General features: G+C 42.0%; 1 protein-coding gene across 16 annotated transcripts in view; it reads right to left on the reverse strand.

The window, feature by feature from the left end:
• CPLANE1 (ciliogenesis and planar polarity effector complex subunit 1) overlaps positions 1–20,408 on the reverse strand; it is a 112,138-nt gene that overhangs the window by 30,913 nt on the left and 60,817 nt on the right. For 12 of the 16 annotated variants that reach the window (XM_084833070.1, XM_084833076.1, XM_084833072.1 and 9 more), the window contains 14 exons: positions 20,184–20,255; positions 18,331–18,508; positions 16,143–16,430; positions 15,244–16,002; positions 14,854–15,011; positions 13,506–13,620; positions 12,695–12,746; positions 7,418–7,516; positions 6,975–7,067; positions 4,280–4,401; positions 3,910–4,105; positions 3,382–3,626; positions 1,221–1,314; positions 808–966 (listed from right to left, as the gene is read on the reverse strand). In XM_084833070.1, coding sequence (XP_084689196.1) covers positions 808–966; positions 1,221–1,314; positions 3,382–3,626; positions 3,910–4,105; positions 4,280–4,401; positions 6,975–7,067; positions 7,418–7,516; positions 12,695–12,746; positions 13,506–13,620; positions 14,854–15,011; positions 15,244–16,002; positions 16,143–16,430; positions 18,331–18,508; positions 20,184–20,255 — 2,630 coding nt within the window. Of the gene's footprint in view, positions 1–807; positions 967–1,220; positions 1,315–3,381; positions 3,627–3,909; positions 4,126–4,279; positions 4,402–6,974; positions 7,068–7,417; positions 7,517–12,694; positions 12,747–13,505; positions 13,621–14,853; positions 15,012–15,243; positions 16,003–16,142; positions 16,431–18,330; positions 18,509–20,183; positions 20,256–20,408 lie in introns of all 16 variants that reach the window. The other 4 variants (XM_084833077.1, XM_084833068.1, XR_014787574.1 and 1 more) reach the window with 3 other exon arrangements.

Genomic DNA, 20,408 nt, shown 5'->3' on the forward strand with positions numbered 1-20,408 from the left:
TCCTCTGGTGGAAGACATATCCTGAATCCAATCCAGTGCATGTACATTGCAGAGCATAGGTAACAGAATAGGAAGGAACAATTTGCCATTCTGGGCTACCACAGGAGACCATAAACAGCCAGCCTAGGGAACTAGGCTTGTAATTAAGCATCAAGCCCACAATGCTGCCAGGGGAAACTGTTTTAATGACAAATCAACAAATTGAACTGGCATAGTTAAAATAGCTGTAATTATACATAAGGTTGTATCAATGTTAATTCTACTTAGGGTAGACCCATTAAAAAGATGACGACTTAAGTTAGATTAACAATGGATACAACCCATAATATAGAATCTCTACAGATATTCTGAAGGGGGAAACTAGAAGGATATTGTGGGTGCTCACTGGAACTGATTAGAGTTGTGAAGTTGTATACTATTAGAGTCAGTAGGACTAGCTGCATGAATAATTAGCTGCAGATTTGGTATTAATTTATTATTACATTTATATCTCACACTTCCTCAAAGGAGCTCAAGGAGGTTAAGTGGGGATTTCAGCCTAGCTGTCTCTGCTACCTCATCACTCGATCCAGTATACCACACTGGTTCATTCCAGTTTAACTTTTCTCAACTATAAGTACATGGAGCTGTAAACTTAGAAGTCCTACAGAAGCAGAATTATCACACACAGGTTAAAGTTAAGAGTTTTAAACTGGCTCTTATGAAAACATGGCTACCATGCAGTATAGCAAATAATGATTACTAGAAACAACAGACAGCACAATTGCAGAATCAAAGTAAAACACAAGAACAATTAGAGGATCGTACCAGAAGATGGCTTTTTAACCCTGGGAAGATTAGCAGCAGATGTTGAAGGAGAAATAGAGGGTGTCTGCAAAGCAGTGTAACTGGTTTGATAAGATTCAGTTTCTAAGCTCTCTTCTTCCTCTGTAAAATTCTCTACAATCACACGTGTTGAATAACGTTCTGTTTCAACAGAAGAATAATTGAAAGCAAATGAGTATAAGTTCATTGCGAAAAACACACAATACAAACAGGTGTTCAACCTTGAGATGAGAAGCCATATTAACTGCTGGGGATCAGCAAGCAAACCCAGCACGAGCCAGCCATGTCGTGCAAACTAGCCCATTTTCACCTCTAGCCCATGACCCTTTCTCTCATGCTGGTGACTATTACGCTCCACTTCCCATAGTTCCACCAGGGGAGCCCAAAAGACCCACCTTCTTTGGAAACCTTAACACCTGGTGCAAAGAGTAAAAGGCCATCTTCTCCTGGATCAGCTATCACACCTACATCCTCTACTGTTTCCACTAGCTGAAAAAAGAAGTAAGACTTTTAACACTGATTTTAACACAGGCACTTCCAACAGCAATAAATATGTAATGAATGTATGCACAAAATGATTGCCTTAAAGAGCATTGTTTTTTCTCTCTCTCAGAAACTTTTTCCATTTTAATGACTAAATCTAATGCTTTTAAATTAATAACTCAGGTGCTCCTAACACAGAAAAATCTGTGTGTTCTCCTAGAAGTCTTATACTAACCAAGCATGTACATACCATCAGAAACAGCCACAGTAACACACGAAAGTATATCCTTCCACACAACATTAACCTGTAGCTGCTTTTTGCTGATGTGTGCAACCATGGTACCAGAACACAAATAATTCCTTGCAGAGGTGTGGAAGTCTCTAAGCTGGACTTTACTCCTGCTTCTAGCTCAAGTTAAGCTAATTCTTGATACTTCTATCTACCTAGAGGACACCTCACCTGACCCTTAGAGATGTCCCCTACAGCAGCTGTAGTCAACATGGGTTGACTGAACAACAGATCTTGAGGAATTGCAGGGCTGGTCAAGCTCTGGGGCAGAGTGCATGCCATGCTCTGAATCGCTGCCTCAGGCACCCTGATGGTAGCTGTGGCCAGTATTGGTGGGTTCTGGCAGGCCCTGATAGTGGCCAAGGCCTGAATTTGCAGGCTCCCAAGGGAATTCTGAAGGAGTGTGAGTGTACTGCGAATGGGCTGGTGCTGAGAGCAGTCTGCGAGGTGCGCTGTTTGTTCTTAACCACTCAGACACGCTGTTGCCTTTTGGTTTGCAGTCTTGGATAGCTTCCTCACTGGGGCCATGCCAAACTGGGGGTGGGGGGAAGGGAAGCAAAGGAAGGTGTAAGGCAGAGAACAGTTTTTTACAAAAGCAGGCTGAGAATGGAGTACGGTGAAAAGGACCAAGGAGTGAAGGATTAAGGATAAAGGAAGAATTAAGAACAAGGGAGCTAGAATTGATAAATTCAATCATCTTAAATTGAAAAGAGCAAAGAAAGGACGGACATGGGTGAAATGGAAGGAAGAATTGTGTGTGGAGCCACAGGGTACCAAGCCTAAAGCACTCTTGTCACGTGATCTCTGCTTTTCTGTGAACTGTTGGAGGGCTTATTAGGGAGCGTCCACAGAGCCATCTCTAGAGATGAGGATGTAAGCCTAGTGCTTTGGATTCTGATTTTGAAGGTATCAATAATAGGGCTGATGTCTTAGTGTGTTTGGTTTAAGTCCAATTTGTAGGCATGACTGAAGGAAAGCTCGGAGTCCCTTAAAGCCAGATATTTCTCTGATGGAGCCGCTGGAACTGAAGTCGGGGAGGAGGAGAAGAAAGATATAGGATTGGTGGGGGGGGCATAAATATAAGAAAACAAACAAGATGCAGAGAAGAGTAAAGTAAGAGGGAAAAGAATACAAGGAAAAAACAGACCAAGTAGAAGTGTGTTTTTTCTTTAGGTGAGAGAGAAAATCATGTCTGGTTTCTGAGCTTGGCAGGGAAGGAATTAGAAGAGGATTCCTCTGGAGAGGCAAAAGTATTAAAAATTAAGTAACTTTATCCCTGCACCTTGAGCTAGTAGGAGTAAAACCCAGCCTGGAGACCTTCTCGCATCAATACAAAAATGAAACACTACACATCCAAGGTATTGGGGTTCAAAAGACTAAACATAGTGAAAACTAACATAAACATCAGCAACCGGAGTAAATAAAAATTAACCTTTCATTACTAATTTTTGCTCACATCTGCAGAGGTTTTTGTGTTGGGGATAATGCACAAGGAAGCCCAGATACTTGAAAGCATGGATCTATGCTTTCAACACTGGGGACACTGCAGATTCCAGTGTGTTTTTTTAGTATGATTGTTCCCTTGTAATATAAGTGATAATCCATAATATCACTATTTTTATACATTACATTGTTGTAACTGACAAATGTATTCCATGTTTTAAAAAATGTGATTTATATTAGAAAGTACATATATCATTGATAAATTTAAATTTTCATCCTATTTGTCACAGGAGAGAAAAGAAAGCTCTGAGCAGAAGAAAGTATATAAAGCTTAAATTTACCAGTTTAGTATCGCTAAATTCTTTCTCCATTCTTTCTGCCACGTTCTGTAGGTTCAATAGCTGTCTATCCATTTCCTGTAGTTTGGCAGAAAACTGCTGTCTGCTAATTTTTCTAGCTAACAATTCTGTGGAGAAATTAGTGCTGAAATCTTCATGCAGGAAGTTCAAGGTTAGGTGATCACCAGCAGTTTCTGTCTCTACAATCTCTGGTGGCACTCGCAGTGATTCAGTTTGAAGAATATCTACTTTAAATTTAAAAAAAAATGTTAAGGATTGACCTATGCTATCATTTTGAGCTTCCAAAAGTCAGTACTGTACATGACTACAAGGTTTATTTATTTATTTATAAAGTTTCTCAGTTGCTTTCTCACCAAATGCTAATAAAGTGGCATACAACAATGAAATATACAGTTTTCTGGCAAGAACAGAAAGAGGATTGGAAGGGGTACACCTTTCTCAGGGTGAACAGTAAATGCTATTAAAAGGAATGCATTTTAAAGGTAACTACAAGAAATTGAAGATGTTCACCTTCACTCTTGAATTCTTCCGGTGGAATTGCATTAGTAACAGATGCTGCCATGTGATGCAGTTTTGCAGAAGTTGGGAATTCAGTCTTCACAGGTTGTGTGGTAATGTGTTTTGCAGCAGACTCAGATATATCAGGCAAATTTTTCAGAAGATCACCATTTTCAATATCAATCACATTGATATATTTCCTTCCAGTCTAAACCATATCAAAAAGCACTGTATTATGGAGAGGAAGCAATATTAAAGTATTCAGGATTTTTACAAATAAGTTGTAGAACTGAACCTCTCTCCCTGTAGCTGAACTATTAATGAGATAGACACAGATACATTCTAACTGTTGCATTATTGGCAAATATTTCTCATTACTGACCAAATCAGATGACGTATCAGATAATGAGGATGGCCTAGGCTTCTCTGCTGCTTCAGTAGGGAATCTGAGGTTCAGGTACAGATCTGGTGGCAATGTCTGAGGAACACTTGAAGGCAAAGGTTCTGTGAGAAGAGAAGAAAATGGTCAAAGTCACCATGGGCAGTAAATACCCTGGGATGCTAGAAACCCTATCTAGAAACAATAACAATAGCACTGGTAAGAATACAGCAATGCTTAAAAATGCAATTAAGACATTTTACTCAAGATCTAAGGCAGGGGTGGGCAACATGTGCTCCCCCAATTTATCGAAATTCATTTTTTTTTAAATGGCAGATGTAGTGGCTACAGAGCACCAAAAGGGTCAAAATTAACTTTCAAATGAGCTAATTTTGACCCTATAGCCACTACGGATGCCTTATTTATTTATTAGGCACCGTGAGGTGTTTGTGTGTGTCAAAAATGGCCCCCAGTCCTCTCAAAGTTGCCCAGCCCTGATAAAGCTTTATAAAGGCTCCAGTGTGCATGGAGAACTCTGCAGAGGTTAGGACTTCTTATTTTCTTTGGTTAAGGGCACAATCCTAGGCCTTTTCCCTGTCTAAACGTGTATATGATTGTGCCCTAAAAGGTCTTTGTGCATATATGGAGATTCCTAAACTGCAGGTTCCTGCAGAAAAGAACAGGCAATACCTTGCACACATGGTGTACACTAATGCCTTTGTACATACACAAGAGCCACTAAATTGTGGGCTTTGTTGGCTATCCAGAATGTATTATTCTGTAATTACATTTATATAATGATCTACTGCTTGAGGGGTAACTAATAACTTTGATGACACTCTGCATTCTACAAGTGCTAAACAGTCTTTATTACATTTACATCACAACATGCTCCTAGTCCGTTATTCTTTAAAAAGGCAAGCTTAAAATTCAATGTAATCTCAAACTGGGCATCTGATCTGGTAGCGTAAGCAGACTGGCAACAAAACAATAACATGAAATTCAACAAAAGTACAGAATTACATAATACTTATGCAATCAGAAATGCCCAATGTGCTCCCTACATGATCTCACAAATCTTTGTATGGTAGGCTAGTATTTATCACTTCCACATGATAAGTTAACACAATGGTGCTGAAAAATAGTGACCTGTCTAAGACTACTCATATGATTATAGTTGAGCTGAGATTAGAATCAAAAGATTTCTAGTTGCACTTAACCACTACACTATATATAGAAAAGAATAATCAAGAACTCAGCACCCTAAAATATCTAGTCTTTTCATGCAATTCACTCCTGACAGAAAATTCAGGGTCAGCTGTATATATACCCCAGAAAAACTTGAACTATGTTTCTAGGGGCCACACTACACAAGATGCAGGAGATGCATTACAGAATCTCTTACGATGTTTCTTTCTTTTCCTTCTTCTTGCATTAACAGCAACCATGAGTGGATTCTGATTCTGTTTGTAGCAGCAGCACTGGGGGAGGGGGGTTTAACCCCTTCCCCATCTGGGCAAACAGCAGTTTTGGAGGGGGGATATAGCCTGAGAAAATGGAATGTGGGGAGGAAGTTAACCCTTCCTCTCCCAATGCTGAGCCAATCAAGCATCATAATGAAATAAGTTGTGTGGTGGGGAGTTAATTTCTTCTTAATGATAACATTTGAAATACAAAAATAAACTTTGCTCATAAGTTTTTTTTTCTGAGATCAATGACATGCTCAAGGAAGGGCAAAAGCTAAATATGAACTTCTCAGTGTATCTTTGAAAAATGAATGTCCATGAAAGAGGAGTATGTAAGTGAAAAATGTAGTCTACAAAAATGTGGTTAGCTGTGACAATTAGTCAAGATCAACATGAGCTTTAAACACATATTGACAGGGTAAAGACATTACTCCCCTGTGCAATACTATAGCCATTTTATACATAAAATCTCTCTTTAGATTTTAAGAACGGTGAAATAAGTTAAGACTTTCCTGAAGGAAGATACAATGTACATTAAAAAAAAAGTGAGAACAAATTCACACAAATAGATTGACAGGAAGCACACCTGTTACAGATGCAAAAGCAGAGGTGACTGGTTAGTTTTTACTATATTCTGAAACTATTTAATCCGTGATATTTTGCATATCTGGATGTGATTTAAGAACTAGATAAGAAAAATAAATAAAATAAACATTGATTAACAGAAGGGCAAGATGGATCAACATTCTATCACATATTAAAGGAGAATTATTCCTGTGGGAAAGATGAAATAATTTGGCCTTAAGAGAATAACTGAATGATTTAAAGTTTAATATAAATTAGAGATAATGTAAAGATTAAATGTAAAGATGTAGGCTTGAGTCCAGAGTAGTCCCTTCCATGAACAGAAGGGATCCTTTGCAGAAAGCCTAGCAGTCCAGCAATAACTTCTGCTCATGGAAGAGGGAGGGCAGAGGCGGCAATTTTCACTGATTCCCCCTTCAGCACTTCCAATTTTGGTGATCCCTACAACCCTCCCGAGATGTTTGGGGGAGAGGGGATGTGGGGGTTAGAGGGGGAGTTGGAATAATTTTAAAAAATAACTTCTTCCTTCTGTGGAGTGGGTGGTTCCCTGAGTTGAATTCCGCTCACAGAGCTCTGGATCCAATCGAGTGTGTACAGATTTAAAAAAACACAGTATGTACATTAACATACACAAACAGAAAGCATACCTGTTGCAGATGCAGACGTGACTGGTTGATTTTTGCCAGGTTCATACTCTCTTTCTTCTGAGACAGTTTGTATATCTTGATGTGATTTAAGAACTTGATAAGAAAAAAATCAGAAAAAATAAAATCAAGATAAATCAATAGAAGACAAAATATTCTATTAGCTTATTAAAGGAGAGTTGTTCCTGGGGAAAGATTGGTGGATTTGGCCTGAATAGAACAGATTTCAAATTCAAAATTTAATATAGCAAAAATGTTCTTATTGTCATTTCTTCTACAACTCCTAGGCTGCCAAATTTTCCAGAAGTCAGTCCAGAAGTCAGTTCTGAGTAGACATAGCATTGTGCTCTCAGGAGATATTCTAAAGTAAATTATCTTAGCTGGAAAAAATAGTTTCAAAAGCTTAAAAACAACAACAGCATAACAATTTCTTGCAGGTATTTTACCAGTATCTGTATTTGTGCTAGCATCTTGGAGATCAGCAGTCCTTTTTCTTACAGAAGCTAAGTAATGTAATCCTGCTGAAGAAATAACTGTCTCTGGATCTAAAATGGAGGATCATATAATTACTATTCACATCAAAAGCAGAAAAAATATCTCAACAGCTGTTGGTAATTGCATTTAAGGAGAAAACATAAGAACATCTGCAGTACCCTTGTTCATCTGCCTTCTCCCACCTAAGCTTGCCTGATTGCTACATTTGTCACCCAAGACTTTTCTTTATGTCCCCCTGCCCAGGGCCCGTTTCTTTGGTGGTGGTGGGGGGGACAGGGTGGCTGCCTTGGGCGCCAAATTTTGGGAGGACTAAAACAACCCCCTGAAGGTGGTGGCAGATCCTCCTCCATGCCGGCCACTCCCCCGTCCATGCTGCCCAGACAGCCCCCAATCTCTCGCTCTGAGGATTCTTCTAGAGTGAGAGATTGATTGGGAGGGCTCTCTGGAGAGCCAGCAAGGCCCAAATGGCATGCTTCAAGGGGTCCTTCCTTAAAGAAAGGCATTCTGGGTGAGGTGGTTATGAAGACTGCCTGTGCCATGGCAGGAGAGGCAATCTTCATAGCTTGAGCCACCTCACCCAGAATGCCTCACTTTAAGGAAGGGCCCTTTGAAGCTCAGAATAGTGGGGAGGCAGGCAGTGGGGAGAGTAAAGAATAGGAAGAGGAGGAGGATGCCTGCTCATTCCTATCAATAAACCTGTGAGGTAGGTCACAATGGGCAGTATCCAATACCGCTGCTGTGCTAGGAGGAATGATCACTAGCACAACAGGCAAAGACAGGTTGCTTCCCTGTAACTGCAGTTCTTTGAGTTGTCATCTGTGCATTCACATATATGGGCTCTGCAACTGCATGGAGCCTCAATTCGGAAAACTTCTATAGCTGACACATTCTGGTGGGAACCCTCCCTCACTATCCACTGCATATGTCCCAGCAGTTTCCCACCTATTCCTTCAGTTCCTTGAGACTGACACTGCAGCCTCGGAACCGAAGGGAAAACATCCTTTGGTACTAAAATTCAAAATTGACAATGACACCAAAGACGGGACAATGGATGGGTTGTGTAAAGGTACAGATGACCACTTGAAGAACTATAGTTACAGGTAAGCAACCTGTCCTCCTTCTTTGTGGTCTCTGCATCACACATATGGGTGAGTAACAAGCTGACTTACTGGACATGGGTCAGTGTCCTAGGTAAGTATTGATGACAATACCGCATGTCTGAAGGAGCAATCGGCTCTAGTTCTGATGTCTAGGTGATGGTGCCGAATGAAGGTCAATGGTGTAGACCAAGTAACAGCCCAGGATAGGTCTGGAAGTGCCGTACTTCTCTTGAAAGCAAGACACAGTCATCGCTTGGGTAGACTGACCAGGGATCGGACCTGACAACTCAAGTCTAGCCAACTCATAAGCCAATCTTATGGTTCTTACTACCCAAGATGCGAAGCACTGCAAGAAGAGGGGTAGTCCTTTACAGTGTCCATCACTCCCCCTTCTCTAGTAGTGTCTAAGAATTTCTTGCTGTAAAATGGGCGATGGAGTGGTAACCCTCATGGTACCAACAGATGGAAGGGCATCAAACTCTATCCTGTAGCCTGTTTGAATAATCGAGAGAACCTAGGAGTCCAACATGATTTCTGTCCAGGCAGGGAGGAAAGAAGACAGGATAGCACCAAAGATGGGAGGATGAGCAGAGGGGCAAAGAAGAAGGAAGGAAAAGTCAAAGCCGCTGCTTGCTGCCACCATCACTTTCGCGGTGAGAGCCCCTGAACTTGGACACCGTATACTGTCTGCAAGTGCCCTGTCTTTGCCAAGAGTGTTGAAAAGGAACTGATTGTTGGGGCTGGTATTGGCTTGGTGCTGGTTGGTACCAACATCTCTGTCAAGGCTGCTGTTGCTGTATAAAACCCATACGATGGGCCATACTGTGTGCTTTCTGTAATGAATCTAGGGCTTCATCAGTCTTGGCATTGAAGAGGCCCAGACCACTGAAGGGAAGGTCCTTTAATCCTGGCCCTTGCCTCCTGTGAAAGCCCCACGGATCTTAACCAGGCATGTCAACCCCACCAACACTGTCGCCTCGCAGTCAACCATGCAGTATGAATCTGTTGTCTCAATAGTTTCAATGCTTCATTCTGAAAGACACAGGCAAGTTCTTTCTTATCGTCAGTGAGATGGACAGACAGCTTGCCAACTTTATCCCACAACAGGAGCTGGTATCCTGACATGGTCGCTTGATAATTCGTGACTTTAAGCCCTAAAGCTGCTGAAGAGTAGAACACATCTGCCTAGTAAATCAAGCCAGAACCCCTCTTTATCTACTGGTGAAGAGTGTTGCCTGTGGGATTTTCTTTGGCAGCTTCCACTACAATAGAGTTAGGAGCTGGGTGCAGGAGAAGAAATTCTACATCTGCCTCCTGTACCTTATACATGCGCTCAAGACATTTTGATGTGGCCTGCATGGTAGAAGGAGTTTTCCAGAACTGTTTTATCACTTCCAATAACTCAGGCAATAGGAATTGATACGGGCTGAGCCAAGTCTGTGCTGACAGCATCCAAGATAGGATCTTGCACTGCCGGCACCACCTGTTGATTTGCTAAGCACAGTGACTGCGCAATCCTCAGAATTTGGTCTGCAAATTGACCAAGGTCCTCTGATGGGGAAATAACATCTTGTGATGCCACAGTTGCATCAGGTGATGAAATAGAGAGTGGACAAGAAGAAGGGGAAGTCGATTCAGAAAGATAAACCTTTGTACCAGAAAGTAGAGACTCCTCTGGCCAAGGTTGAGTTGTGGGGAGGGTTTCTGTCACTGCTTCAGCTGGTGCTGGATAGGTAACAGGAAACTGCACACAGGTCTGCTCAGACAGGTCCCTAGGACGAGGAGGCAACCTGCTGAGAAGGAGTTTTTGCTGGCAGCATAAGAGACATCTGAGAAATGTGTGGATCCAGGTTAACTGGAGGTGGGGCTAAGTAAGTGCCCTCAGTATTGGGTGGCCTTGATACTGTCGCAGTAGGGCAATGACAGTAGCGACTTTCCTTCACATCACCCCACTGACACTAGTATGGGTGCTGCAGATAGACTTCAGCTCATTCCAGCTCCCAATAATGTGGATGGCATCATGGAAATCCCAGTCTGGGCGTCGATCCTAACCTTGTGGGGATCAATCTCGAGGCTGATCATAGCAAGGTGGGTAGCCCCGTGCTAAAGACCCTGAAAACATCAAGTCCAGTGACCCCGTCTATGCTCCCATCCCATCTGTTGCCACAGTGAGCTGTATGGCCTTGGGGCTGGAGATATGACTGGAGATATGTCTCTTATTTCACCCTCAGAAGTTGAAGCGATTGGGTGGGTGTCCAGTTCCAAAGTCAGTGGAAGCTGAACAGTCGGCAACGCCAGTATAAGTGGGATTGTTGGTATAGTCTTTGGTATCAGTGATGGGCAGTCCCAAGGAAGAATAACCAGCACAGGAGATTGGGACTGAGGTCATGATGGTGACACTGTTGGCATCGGACCTGAAGGCCCCTGTTAGTCCCGATCATGTTTTACAGAATATTTATTTTGCTTTCTTTTACTCTCAGCAGGAGGTAAGTTCACCTGTTTTGAAGATCTTGCCTTTTTAGTTAGCTTCTTAGCTAATGGTAGCGTAAATGACCGACCCGGAGTAGGGGGTTGGTCTTGCGTGCTTGCCTGGCCTGAGCAGGATGCTGAGGGGATCTTTCTCCCTCTTGTGCAGGCGGAGATACAACTGGTGGTAGAACAGGCTGAACTTGAGCCATGAACGATTTCAGGTCCTCAACAGCCTCAAATGCCTTACTCCACAACACCACCTTCAATCTATCTGAGCAATTTTGTCATGCCTGCTTGGAAAATGCTTGGCAATAGGGGCAAGACTCCTATGCCCTTCTCCCAAACAAAAAACACAGAGGGAGTGGCCATCCGAAGGTGCTAATTACCTCCAGCACTGCACACACTTTCTAAAGGGGGCCCTGAGGGCCATTCGCCATTTCAGGTGATATCTAGAGTGTGAAACCAAAAACTAAAATAAAAATACGCAAAAGATAGAAGAACAATAGCTTGAAAAAGACAGAATAAAACACCTCAGACTGGTACAATCAGATAACCGATCAGGAGAAGCTCCCTTACGAGGCTGCCACAATGGTGGATGAAAGAGAACTGAGGAAACAGGCAAGAACCCACTGGGACATGCACAGTGGGTGGGTGGGTGGGGATTCCCGCCAAAATGCCTCAGCTATAGAAGTTTCCCAAATTGAGGCTCTGCGCAGGTGCAGAGCCCATATGTGTGATGCACAGAGAGCATGAAGAAGAATTACCTGAAACTTTCACTTCCTGAATGGAACTAATCAGCAAAGGTTGCAGAAGAGAGCTCCACTGGCTTATCCCATTCCGGAACTGGTAGCTCTGGGTAGTTTCTTTCCCTTTGTGCTAGCAGTTGTTCCTATGAATGCAATGTTTTTGCAGCTGGCAGACTGCCAGCATTGAATACTGCCCTATATTCCCATTGTAGATAGGAAACTGATGCTGAAAAATAGTGATTTATAGTATAATGAGACCACAGCTGAGAATTGTTTTGAACTCATGACTCTATTCCAACTGTTCATCAATAAAAATAGTGATTCCCAAACTATCCTCGACCACTTCAAAACGCTGGAAGCCATGGCAGATCCCTTAATATACTTTTTTTGGGTCCACTTCCGGGTCATACCAATTTAGAAAAAACACGTTTCACTTCTGGATTAAATATAAAGAAATATAAAACATTTTTTTTCTTCAGTGCTGGCACCATTGTCAAAACCACCATTTTATTATATAAACCACAAGCCCTAGGTCAGGCACTGAGAAAGCCCCCTCTAACAGGTAAAGTTTTAGGGAAAAATTAGTAGACTACAGCAGTGTCATATTATGAAATCATAGGCCCTTAGCCAGGAGCCTGTTCGATAAGCTGGCACTCATCAAAACAGCCTTGATTTTCATCACCAGAAAAAATACATCAAATGGAGGACCAAGTACAGACTGTTTCGCAACCTTTCCATGGACCACTTGAATGGAGCCTATGCAACACCAGTGGTCCATGGACCAGTTTAAGAACCTCTGTTCTAGATCATACTGGCTACTATTGCCATGTAAGATGAAGACCAGATTGCCAGGATTGCACAAGTCCTAACTGGATTTTCCATTTTTTAACATAATTTTGTTGGAAATACTCACTTAGTAAGGAGTCACCATCACTGAGGTCATAGCTGAATTTTGCTTGGTTATCCTAAAGTATAATTAAATACATATGAATGGTTCAATTTACTTGTCACTAGCAGACTTCAATATACCAATAGTACTATTTCAATATGTATAGCTAAGACATAATAAGTGTGCCACACCTTTCAATTAATGTATGGTACCCAGTTTGGAGTTTTCACCATGTGCTTATAAATCATATTATTAAATTAATTTCCTTCTCTGATTCACACCATAATTTTAAAATACTACCTCTATGAAGCATTTGAAAGGGGAAAGATCAAATATATTATGTTCTGATTAGTCCACCCAGTTTGGAAGATCTGCTGCATTCCGAACAAGATTTTATGTATTTTAGCAGACTGCTTATTTCATAAATTGTCTCAGAATTGTTCTGGCTCAGAATAGTATGTATTGGCTGAAATGGTCTGTCCGTATGGTCTGTCCCTTTCCTACAGAGTTCACTTCAACAGGTCAGTTAGGCTGTGAAAACAGCTTTTTTCTTAATTCAGGAACTACACTGACATTTTATCTGTGAGAAAACAGTTCATGAAATAAGCAGAGAAGCTCAAGGGGGAACTATTGCTATACTACACTAGAAGTTAAAAAAGGAACTAACTATACAAGAAGATACAAATGTCTAAACTAAATATATAGCTACAGGGGAAAGGAATGTGTGAGAGAATAGTGGTCTAGTTGTTCACAACTTCTGAAGTGTATCATAACTTAAAAACAAATGATATAACTAACAAGATGATTAAGAATGAGCATTTCTATATCACTGTACCTTAGTTTGCTCTACAATATCAGCGAAAACAATGGAATCATCTTGTTGAAAATTCACAATTGTTTTCTTTGTTTCTTCCTTCTCCTTGATCTGTTTCTCAACACGTCTCTTCTGCCTATCATCACATTAACATTTTAATTACATCCTGATTAAAACAGTATTTCTCTGTTACAAGGCTAGTAGCAAATGCCCATCATTCTAACAGGCCAGGACTGGTTCCAAAGTTGAGGGGGCTCTTAGCAAAGTGGGCCTCCTCCTCTGTCAGTGTGCTCCCCTGACAACAAGCTCACTTGGAAAGAGCACTAGGCAGTTGGGAAACTGCTATTTTAGAAGATAACTGAGGAGCCCACAGAGAAGGTAAAAAAAAGCAGTATCTGCCAAAGAGACAGGATTCAGGGATCCAAGAGAAGGAGCTAGCGAAGGAGCTAGAAAACTGGACTGGAGAGAGTTATGGGAGAAATAGCTCCATCCTGGGCAAAAGGCAGGGATGAACTGGAGGAGGAGCCCTAGATCACTGGTACTAGACAAAGATGTTTGTCATGCGATCCCTGCCTTTCCCAGGCAATGGAGAAACTTAACCCATTGTCAGATGCCTTCTCACACCAAACTGGGAAGTCTGTGGACTACAACTCCCATCATCCCCAATCATTAACTGGGGCTGATGGGAGTTTGAGTCCAACGTCTGGAGGGCAACAGGTTCCCCCTCACCCATCTTACACACTTTGTATGACCAACAGACTGGACAACATGATGGCCCACAGGACCTGGCCTCTCTCTCCCACTGCTATTCTGCACAACAAACTGTGCATGGGGAGAATTCAAGATTTGGTTGCAAGGCTGATGTGAACAGCTCCTCCCCAGTCCTTTAGGGTTCGGAGACCATTTCCTGACTTCTTAAAAGGAGGAGGGACTCTCTAGAGCTAAGAGAATCTTCTTAAAAACACAAGGGAATAAACAACAACAACAACCAGACTTAAGCTCAGTTTGGCAGGCTGAAGGGGAAAAGATGTAAGCATCTGCTGACAGCAAGGCAACTGGCAAAGTCTCTGTGATACTTCCGCAGAAGCAGGGATAACAACTTAGTTCTCTGAAAGAAGGTACTGTGCCTCCTAGTTCAGACCAGAGTCAGTCCATTATCTTCACATATTGTCTCCTCTTGGGCAGAGGAGAGAGCACTGTTTCTGGACCGGCAACTAATAGGGAGAAACTATATTTTCTCTGCAGTGTATCATGAGGCTGTAGGTATCCCTTTTCTTACTACAATAAGCACATTGACATTGACATGATCAAGTTCAGATTGTTGGTCAGTATGACCAAATCAAGGTATATCAGTACTGTTTGCTCTTACCTTTTTTTATTATTCCTATCTTGTCGTGCTTCACATAGTTTAACGTTAGCTTTTAATAACTGATGGTCTTTATGCCCAATATGTGGGGCTTGGACAACCTGGCGGCTTTTCTCAAATGCAATGAGATTTTGAAGTGGTATGAGTTTTGGTATTTGAACCTGTTCACGAAAGCAAACAGAATATGATAGTTATGTTAAGCATGTTTCCCTTCCAAATCCATGGTGAATGGGATAAGCAGAAAAGTTCAGACTCTGACAACATTTGGTGGAGAATAAAGCATAGGCAGGAGTCATATTTACAAATGTGCACTTAAATCTCATGCGTGTATGTTAAAGGAAGTGCTAAAAGGTTTTCATTCAAAATATTATGAACATTTATAAAACCCATTACCTTGGTGAGAGGAGGTAAAGTAGCATAAAGCAATGGTAATCCTGTCTGCCAAAAGGGATCTCTGGAATTTGTTTCCTTTCCTGCAAGTTTATCAGGAATTAAAGCTGAAGGTTGTTTGAATTGTGAGCGGGGCTTCAGATACAGCAGGGGAATGTCAGCAAAATGTTTGTAAGTTTTATGCAAGGGAATGTCACTGTCAACCAGTGGTTTCTCTGCCCTTAAATGTGCACCAAGCTGCTGTGAAGGTGCCACGTTTCCTTTTTTTTCACATTCATCCAGGCGAAGATATTCAGAAGTCTCCTTATTTATAGTTTCTGCCCAATGGTTCATCTGCTCTTGTGTTTGCCTTCTAACTTCATGTTCATAGTTATTCACATTTAGGTGCACTGTTTCCCCATTTTTGTGCCATGGTATCTGTAAACCCTGAAGATTTTTTAGTATAGGAGGAGGTGGACCCCAGGCTTCCCTTTGTTGTGGGAATGGTCCAATAAAAGGTTTTGGGGGTTTTACTGGGCAGATACTGAGAGGCTGGAACTGATAGTTCGGTTTAAGTTTAAGCAAAGGAAACGCATCTGCATTATTTAAGGGTCTTGCCAGTGGAATAAGCTTAGGCTTCTTCTCAGCATGTAGGGAAGCAGATAATAGAGGTAGTGGTCTGGCTGTAACTTGGTGAAGCAAGCTTTGAAATGGTGGAATTAGCCTGGTTTCACTGGACTGGCTCTCCAGTAAGCCTGAAGAACTGTTGATGTGTGAAGAATTCTAAATGAGAAAAAAAAGTTACACTGCAATATTTATTATATGTAATATTTACAAGCATTCTCTTAATATATCATCCAAAAATATTGAAAGCACTGCATGAATTATAACTTTTTATTCTAAAAATGCAAATCTGTACTTACTAGAATATTTCCATTATGGCTTTTTTCATTTAAGCTTTTATTTTCCTGAGGACTGGTGTTTTTCTTATTAACATTCCCACTGTTTTCTAGAGTTGGTGTCTGTGTATTTGGAAAGAAATCTGATGGATGTTTAGGGAGAAAACTTTCTACATTGGTCCCTCCATTTGAAGCCTGGCTTCTTCCCAACTGAAAGGGCTGTGACTGCTGCATCTGCTGTGATATACTTGGCAGGTTGGCAAAGGATGATCCTACTACTTGCATGAGGCTCATAAAGTTGATTTGCTGCAGCTAGAACAGAAATTAAGATTTGCTAAAATGTGTCTTATCTGAAAACCATATACAAAGTATTTGTTGTTGTACAATTATACTATTAAAACAGGTAACATCAGAAATTTTCTCCTGCTTCCTGGTCATACTTTTCTTATTCTAATACACCAATTTTTGAAGTGGCACAAAGTTATCTAAATTCAGTGAAATCAGCAGCTGAATAATACCAAGCATTGTGCTGGGTATCCTCAAATTTATTTATTACCACTTCAAGAGCACAGCTTTGGCCTGTATAATTATTATAAGTACAGTTATTGCCAATGCAGAATTTTTACTGATATAAGAATATGTTCAAATGATTAGTTTACTAAAGTACATTTTCTCACTCATAGTATCATCTGAAAGAACATGACACTGCTTCATTATTCAAAAGCTTCCCCCACACATGTATATACTTAGTGCATGGAAACTTAAGTGGAATTGTGAACCCAGTGCTGAGTGGGTGTGCTCCCAACTATGCCTCTGATCTCCAAGCATTCATTAGAGAGGGGTGGGCAACTGCGGGAGTTCCAGAGGTCTTTCTTGCTCCCTGGGCCACACCTCCTGGGCAGCCACAAAAAATGAAAATAAAATTAAAAATAGCACCTGTTTTGGCTATGGAGCGCCCAATAAGGGTCAAAATCAGCTTGTTTTCAAGCTAAATTTCACCCTTTGGGCATTCCATAGCAGCTACAAAGCACTAAAATGGTCAAATTTAGTTAGGAAACAAGCTTATTTTGACCCTTTGGTTGCTCCATACAAACGCTATTTCCTTCAGGGGGAAATCCCCCCCCCTTTAGGGGGTTAGCGAGGGCTGCATGCAGCCTGTGCGTTACCCACTCCTGCAGTAGACTATTGGAAAGGAGTGTCTATGTATGTACAGCTGTATGCACATAGGCTCTCCATGCAAAGAAAAACCCTGATCATACAGTATTCATGCTGAACACATGGAACTCAGGGTTCAGCTGACATTAGAGGCAAATCCTGCTTCCCCCTTCATGCTTTACACATATACCCCTTCTGTGTTTGCCCTGTAAGCTTGCCTGCGAACCACATTTATTATAAACGTATTTTTGAGTCACCCTCACGGCAACTTACAATTAAGGGTGCAATCCAATTGGTTGCTTCCTTGCTTCTCAGAAGCCTATGAACTTGGAGGCTTCCAAGATTCCTATGCCCTGCTGGGCTGAACCTGGCTCACTGGGATGAGTGGCAGAGGCAATCTTCTCCTCCCTGCCCTCCATCTTTGGTGAGTTTTGCTAGACAGACTTTTCAGCCTTTCTAGCGAGGGCGCTTTGGAGGGGGAAGAGAAGGAGGCTGCAAGAGGCTCAGGATATCTCGCATCTTGGCCTCTCCAGTCTCCTCCCCTCCCTGCCCACCAGAACACCCCCTTTCCTCCACGTCTGAGGATGCTTTTCTGACCTCGGTGCAGTTCTTTCTGCACCAGCTGCAAGGGGGTGGGGGAGGGGGGTCGGATCTCCAACTCCCCCTTCTGAGGTCAGAGCACTGGGTTTTTCTGAGCAATCCCATTGTCCCTGGGAGAGTGTCCCAGGGACCACAGATTGCTCTCTTAGAAACTTTAAACCTCACATGCAGCACAATTAAGAAAAGGGGTAAAACAGTATTTAAAAACAGAGTGTGGAGTGAATAAATTTAAAATCACCTGAAAACCATACAGAACAAAAAAAAAGTAAGACACTCTGAGGGACAGCATGATTTAAGTGTAATTAATGAACAAATAATGCACAAACAACCAAGAAATTATTTCTACTACATTTGGTTCAGATATCCCCAGGAGTTCCACAAATTTTACAGAACTATTCTAGCAGGGTCTGTAGCCCTTGTACTTGTATCCATATTTTGTATAATGAGAAATTTTCACCTGAACCAGTTTAAACATTTCATCCTCTAGCATTTGTCTGACGGCCTCTGAGGGGTTCAATGGTGGTGCTGTCAGATCTCTTGCATCAGCCTCTTCTTTCTTTGGACCAGTGGGATCACTTGAAAGAACACTGGACACAACAGTGAAAGGCTGATCATCTGAGACAGAGATCTCTATGCTGCAGAGATGGAGGGGGAAACATTTTTGTAATAAACCGAGAAACTTACAAAATACCTAGATTCTGGTCCCTTCGCTAGATACATGTAATGTGATATAGACCTGGTTCAGATGTAACAACAACCCATCCGTTTTAAAACCAAGGCGTCGTTGTGCATGTTCAGGAGAGAGCAGGTGTGCTGCCTGCACCATGCCTGCCTCTTCTGCTTTTACTCCACAACCCACGTTTGGCTCCTTTGTAGGTTGTGGAGCATTACATCCATGGATTGTTTAGGGGCTAAACAACTCAGTGGTTAAACCATGCTTTGGACAGCACAGTGCACAACCTACAAAGGAGCCAATCATGGGTTGTAGAGTAAAAGTGGAAGAGGTGGGCATGCTGCAGGCAGTGTGTTCACTCTTTCCCGGTCATGCACAACAACCCATTGGTTTTTAAACTGATGGGTTGTTGTTATGTGCAAACAGGGCCATAGAGCCTGCCTTCAGTCTTTCTATTGCTAGAGCAGCATTCTCCAGCCTGGTGCCCTCATGATGTTTTGGACCACAACTTCCATCAGCCCCAGCCAGCATGTGCAATGGTTAGGCTGGAGCTGTAGTCCAAAACATCTGAAGGGCACTAGGTTGGAGAGGGCTGTGCAAGAGATACTAACTTTCTGGACACAAACAAGTCATTTATAGGAACAGCAAGACTTAGCCAAGTGTTCTGCTACTTTTATCAATCACTGTGAAAGACAGAAAAATAGGCTGTACATAAGATACATGATCCTTAATACTGAACAGACATCAGATATTGTTAACTAGGAACTGACTAAAGGAAATTAGTGCAATCTGGAGCTTGGTAGTAGTGGTGCTTCCTTGAGCACTTAACAGCTCCTTAAACTGTCTACAAACCATGAAATTGAACATGTGACCTGGTGGAACCACTCAGGCTGATTCACATTAATGCTTGTTTGTTTGTTTGGAATGCTTACCACATATCAACAGCACTTATGTTTCTGAAGGAATAAAAGCCACCCCTGTCTTGAAAGCCATTGATGCTGAAAAGCAGGTTCTTAGACTGAAACTTGATGAACTAAAGCTCAAAATTAAACCCAAGAGTTCAGCCATCAGACGTAGGTAGTACTAGACAATGTGATGCAAGTTTATGAAGTGGCCAACTTTGTAAATGATAAGTTTAACTGGTCATATGAAATGGCCACAAGTGCAATAGATGGGGAGAGCCATCCTATGGCCCCTAGACAGCATCTGGGGGAGCCATACGATTCTTCGGTTTCCTGGCTCCAAGGCTGGAGACAACCTTCCCCTCATAGCCAGCACAGAGAGAACCGTGCCAGCTAGCTCCCCACGTTTAGAAAATGGAGCATGGAGATGGGGGAAAGGGGGCATCCCCGGGGACAGGGAAGGGAGTAGAACGGGGTAACTGTGTTATGCCATTTCCAATGCCACCCCAGCCGCCTTCCCTCCCTGTTCTAGGTGCTGCTGCTAGAGGCACGTCTAGCAGAAATGCAGGGCAACTGGAGCACAGAGCCACTGCTCTCCTCCTGCCCTGCACTGGATACTTGGCAGCCTCTGAGTTCTGAGGCTGCCGATTATCTGGATAGGATTGTGCCCTAAGGTGACAAATGACTGTATGGGCGGTGTGTTCATATTAAGTTGAGCAACTTAGTTTCTTTTACCTAGCAGTTTTTGCCTTCACTCCAGGACAGAATGAAGGAGGTACGTTGCTGGGAATTGCCTCACATGTAGTTCTGTAAATGCAGTAAGAATGGTATGTCAGAATTATTTCATCATATTATCTTGATCTGAATGCATGTCAATTATTTTAAAAGAATTTTAATGTAAAATTTCAAGACATATTACTTACAATGCAAACGAATTCATTTTCTGTCAAGCCATGATAT

Source organism: Heloderma suspectum, chromosome 2 (genome assembly GCF_057233095.1).
Source record: "Heloderma suspectum isolate Gila_16-S chromosome 2, 16-S_ref, whole genome shotgun sequence".
NCBI classification, from domain to species: Eukaryota; Metazoa; Chordata; class Lepidosauria; order Squamata; family Helodermatidae; genus Heloderma; species Heloderma suspectum.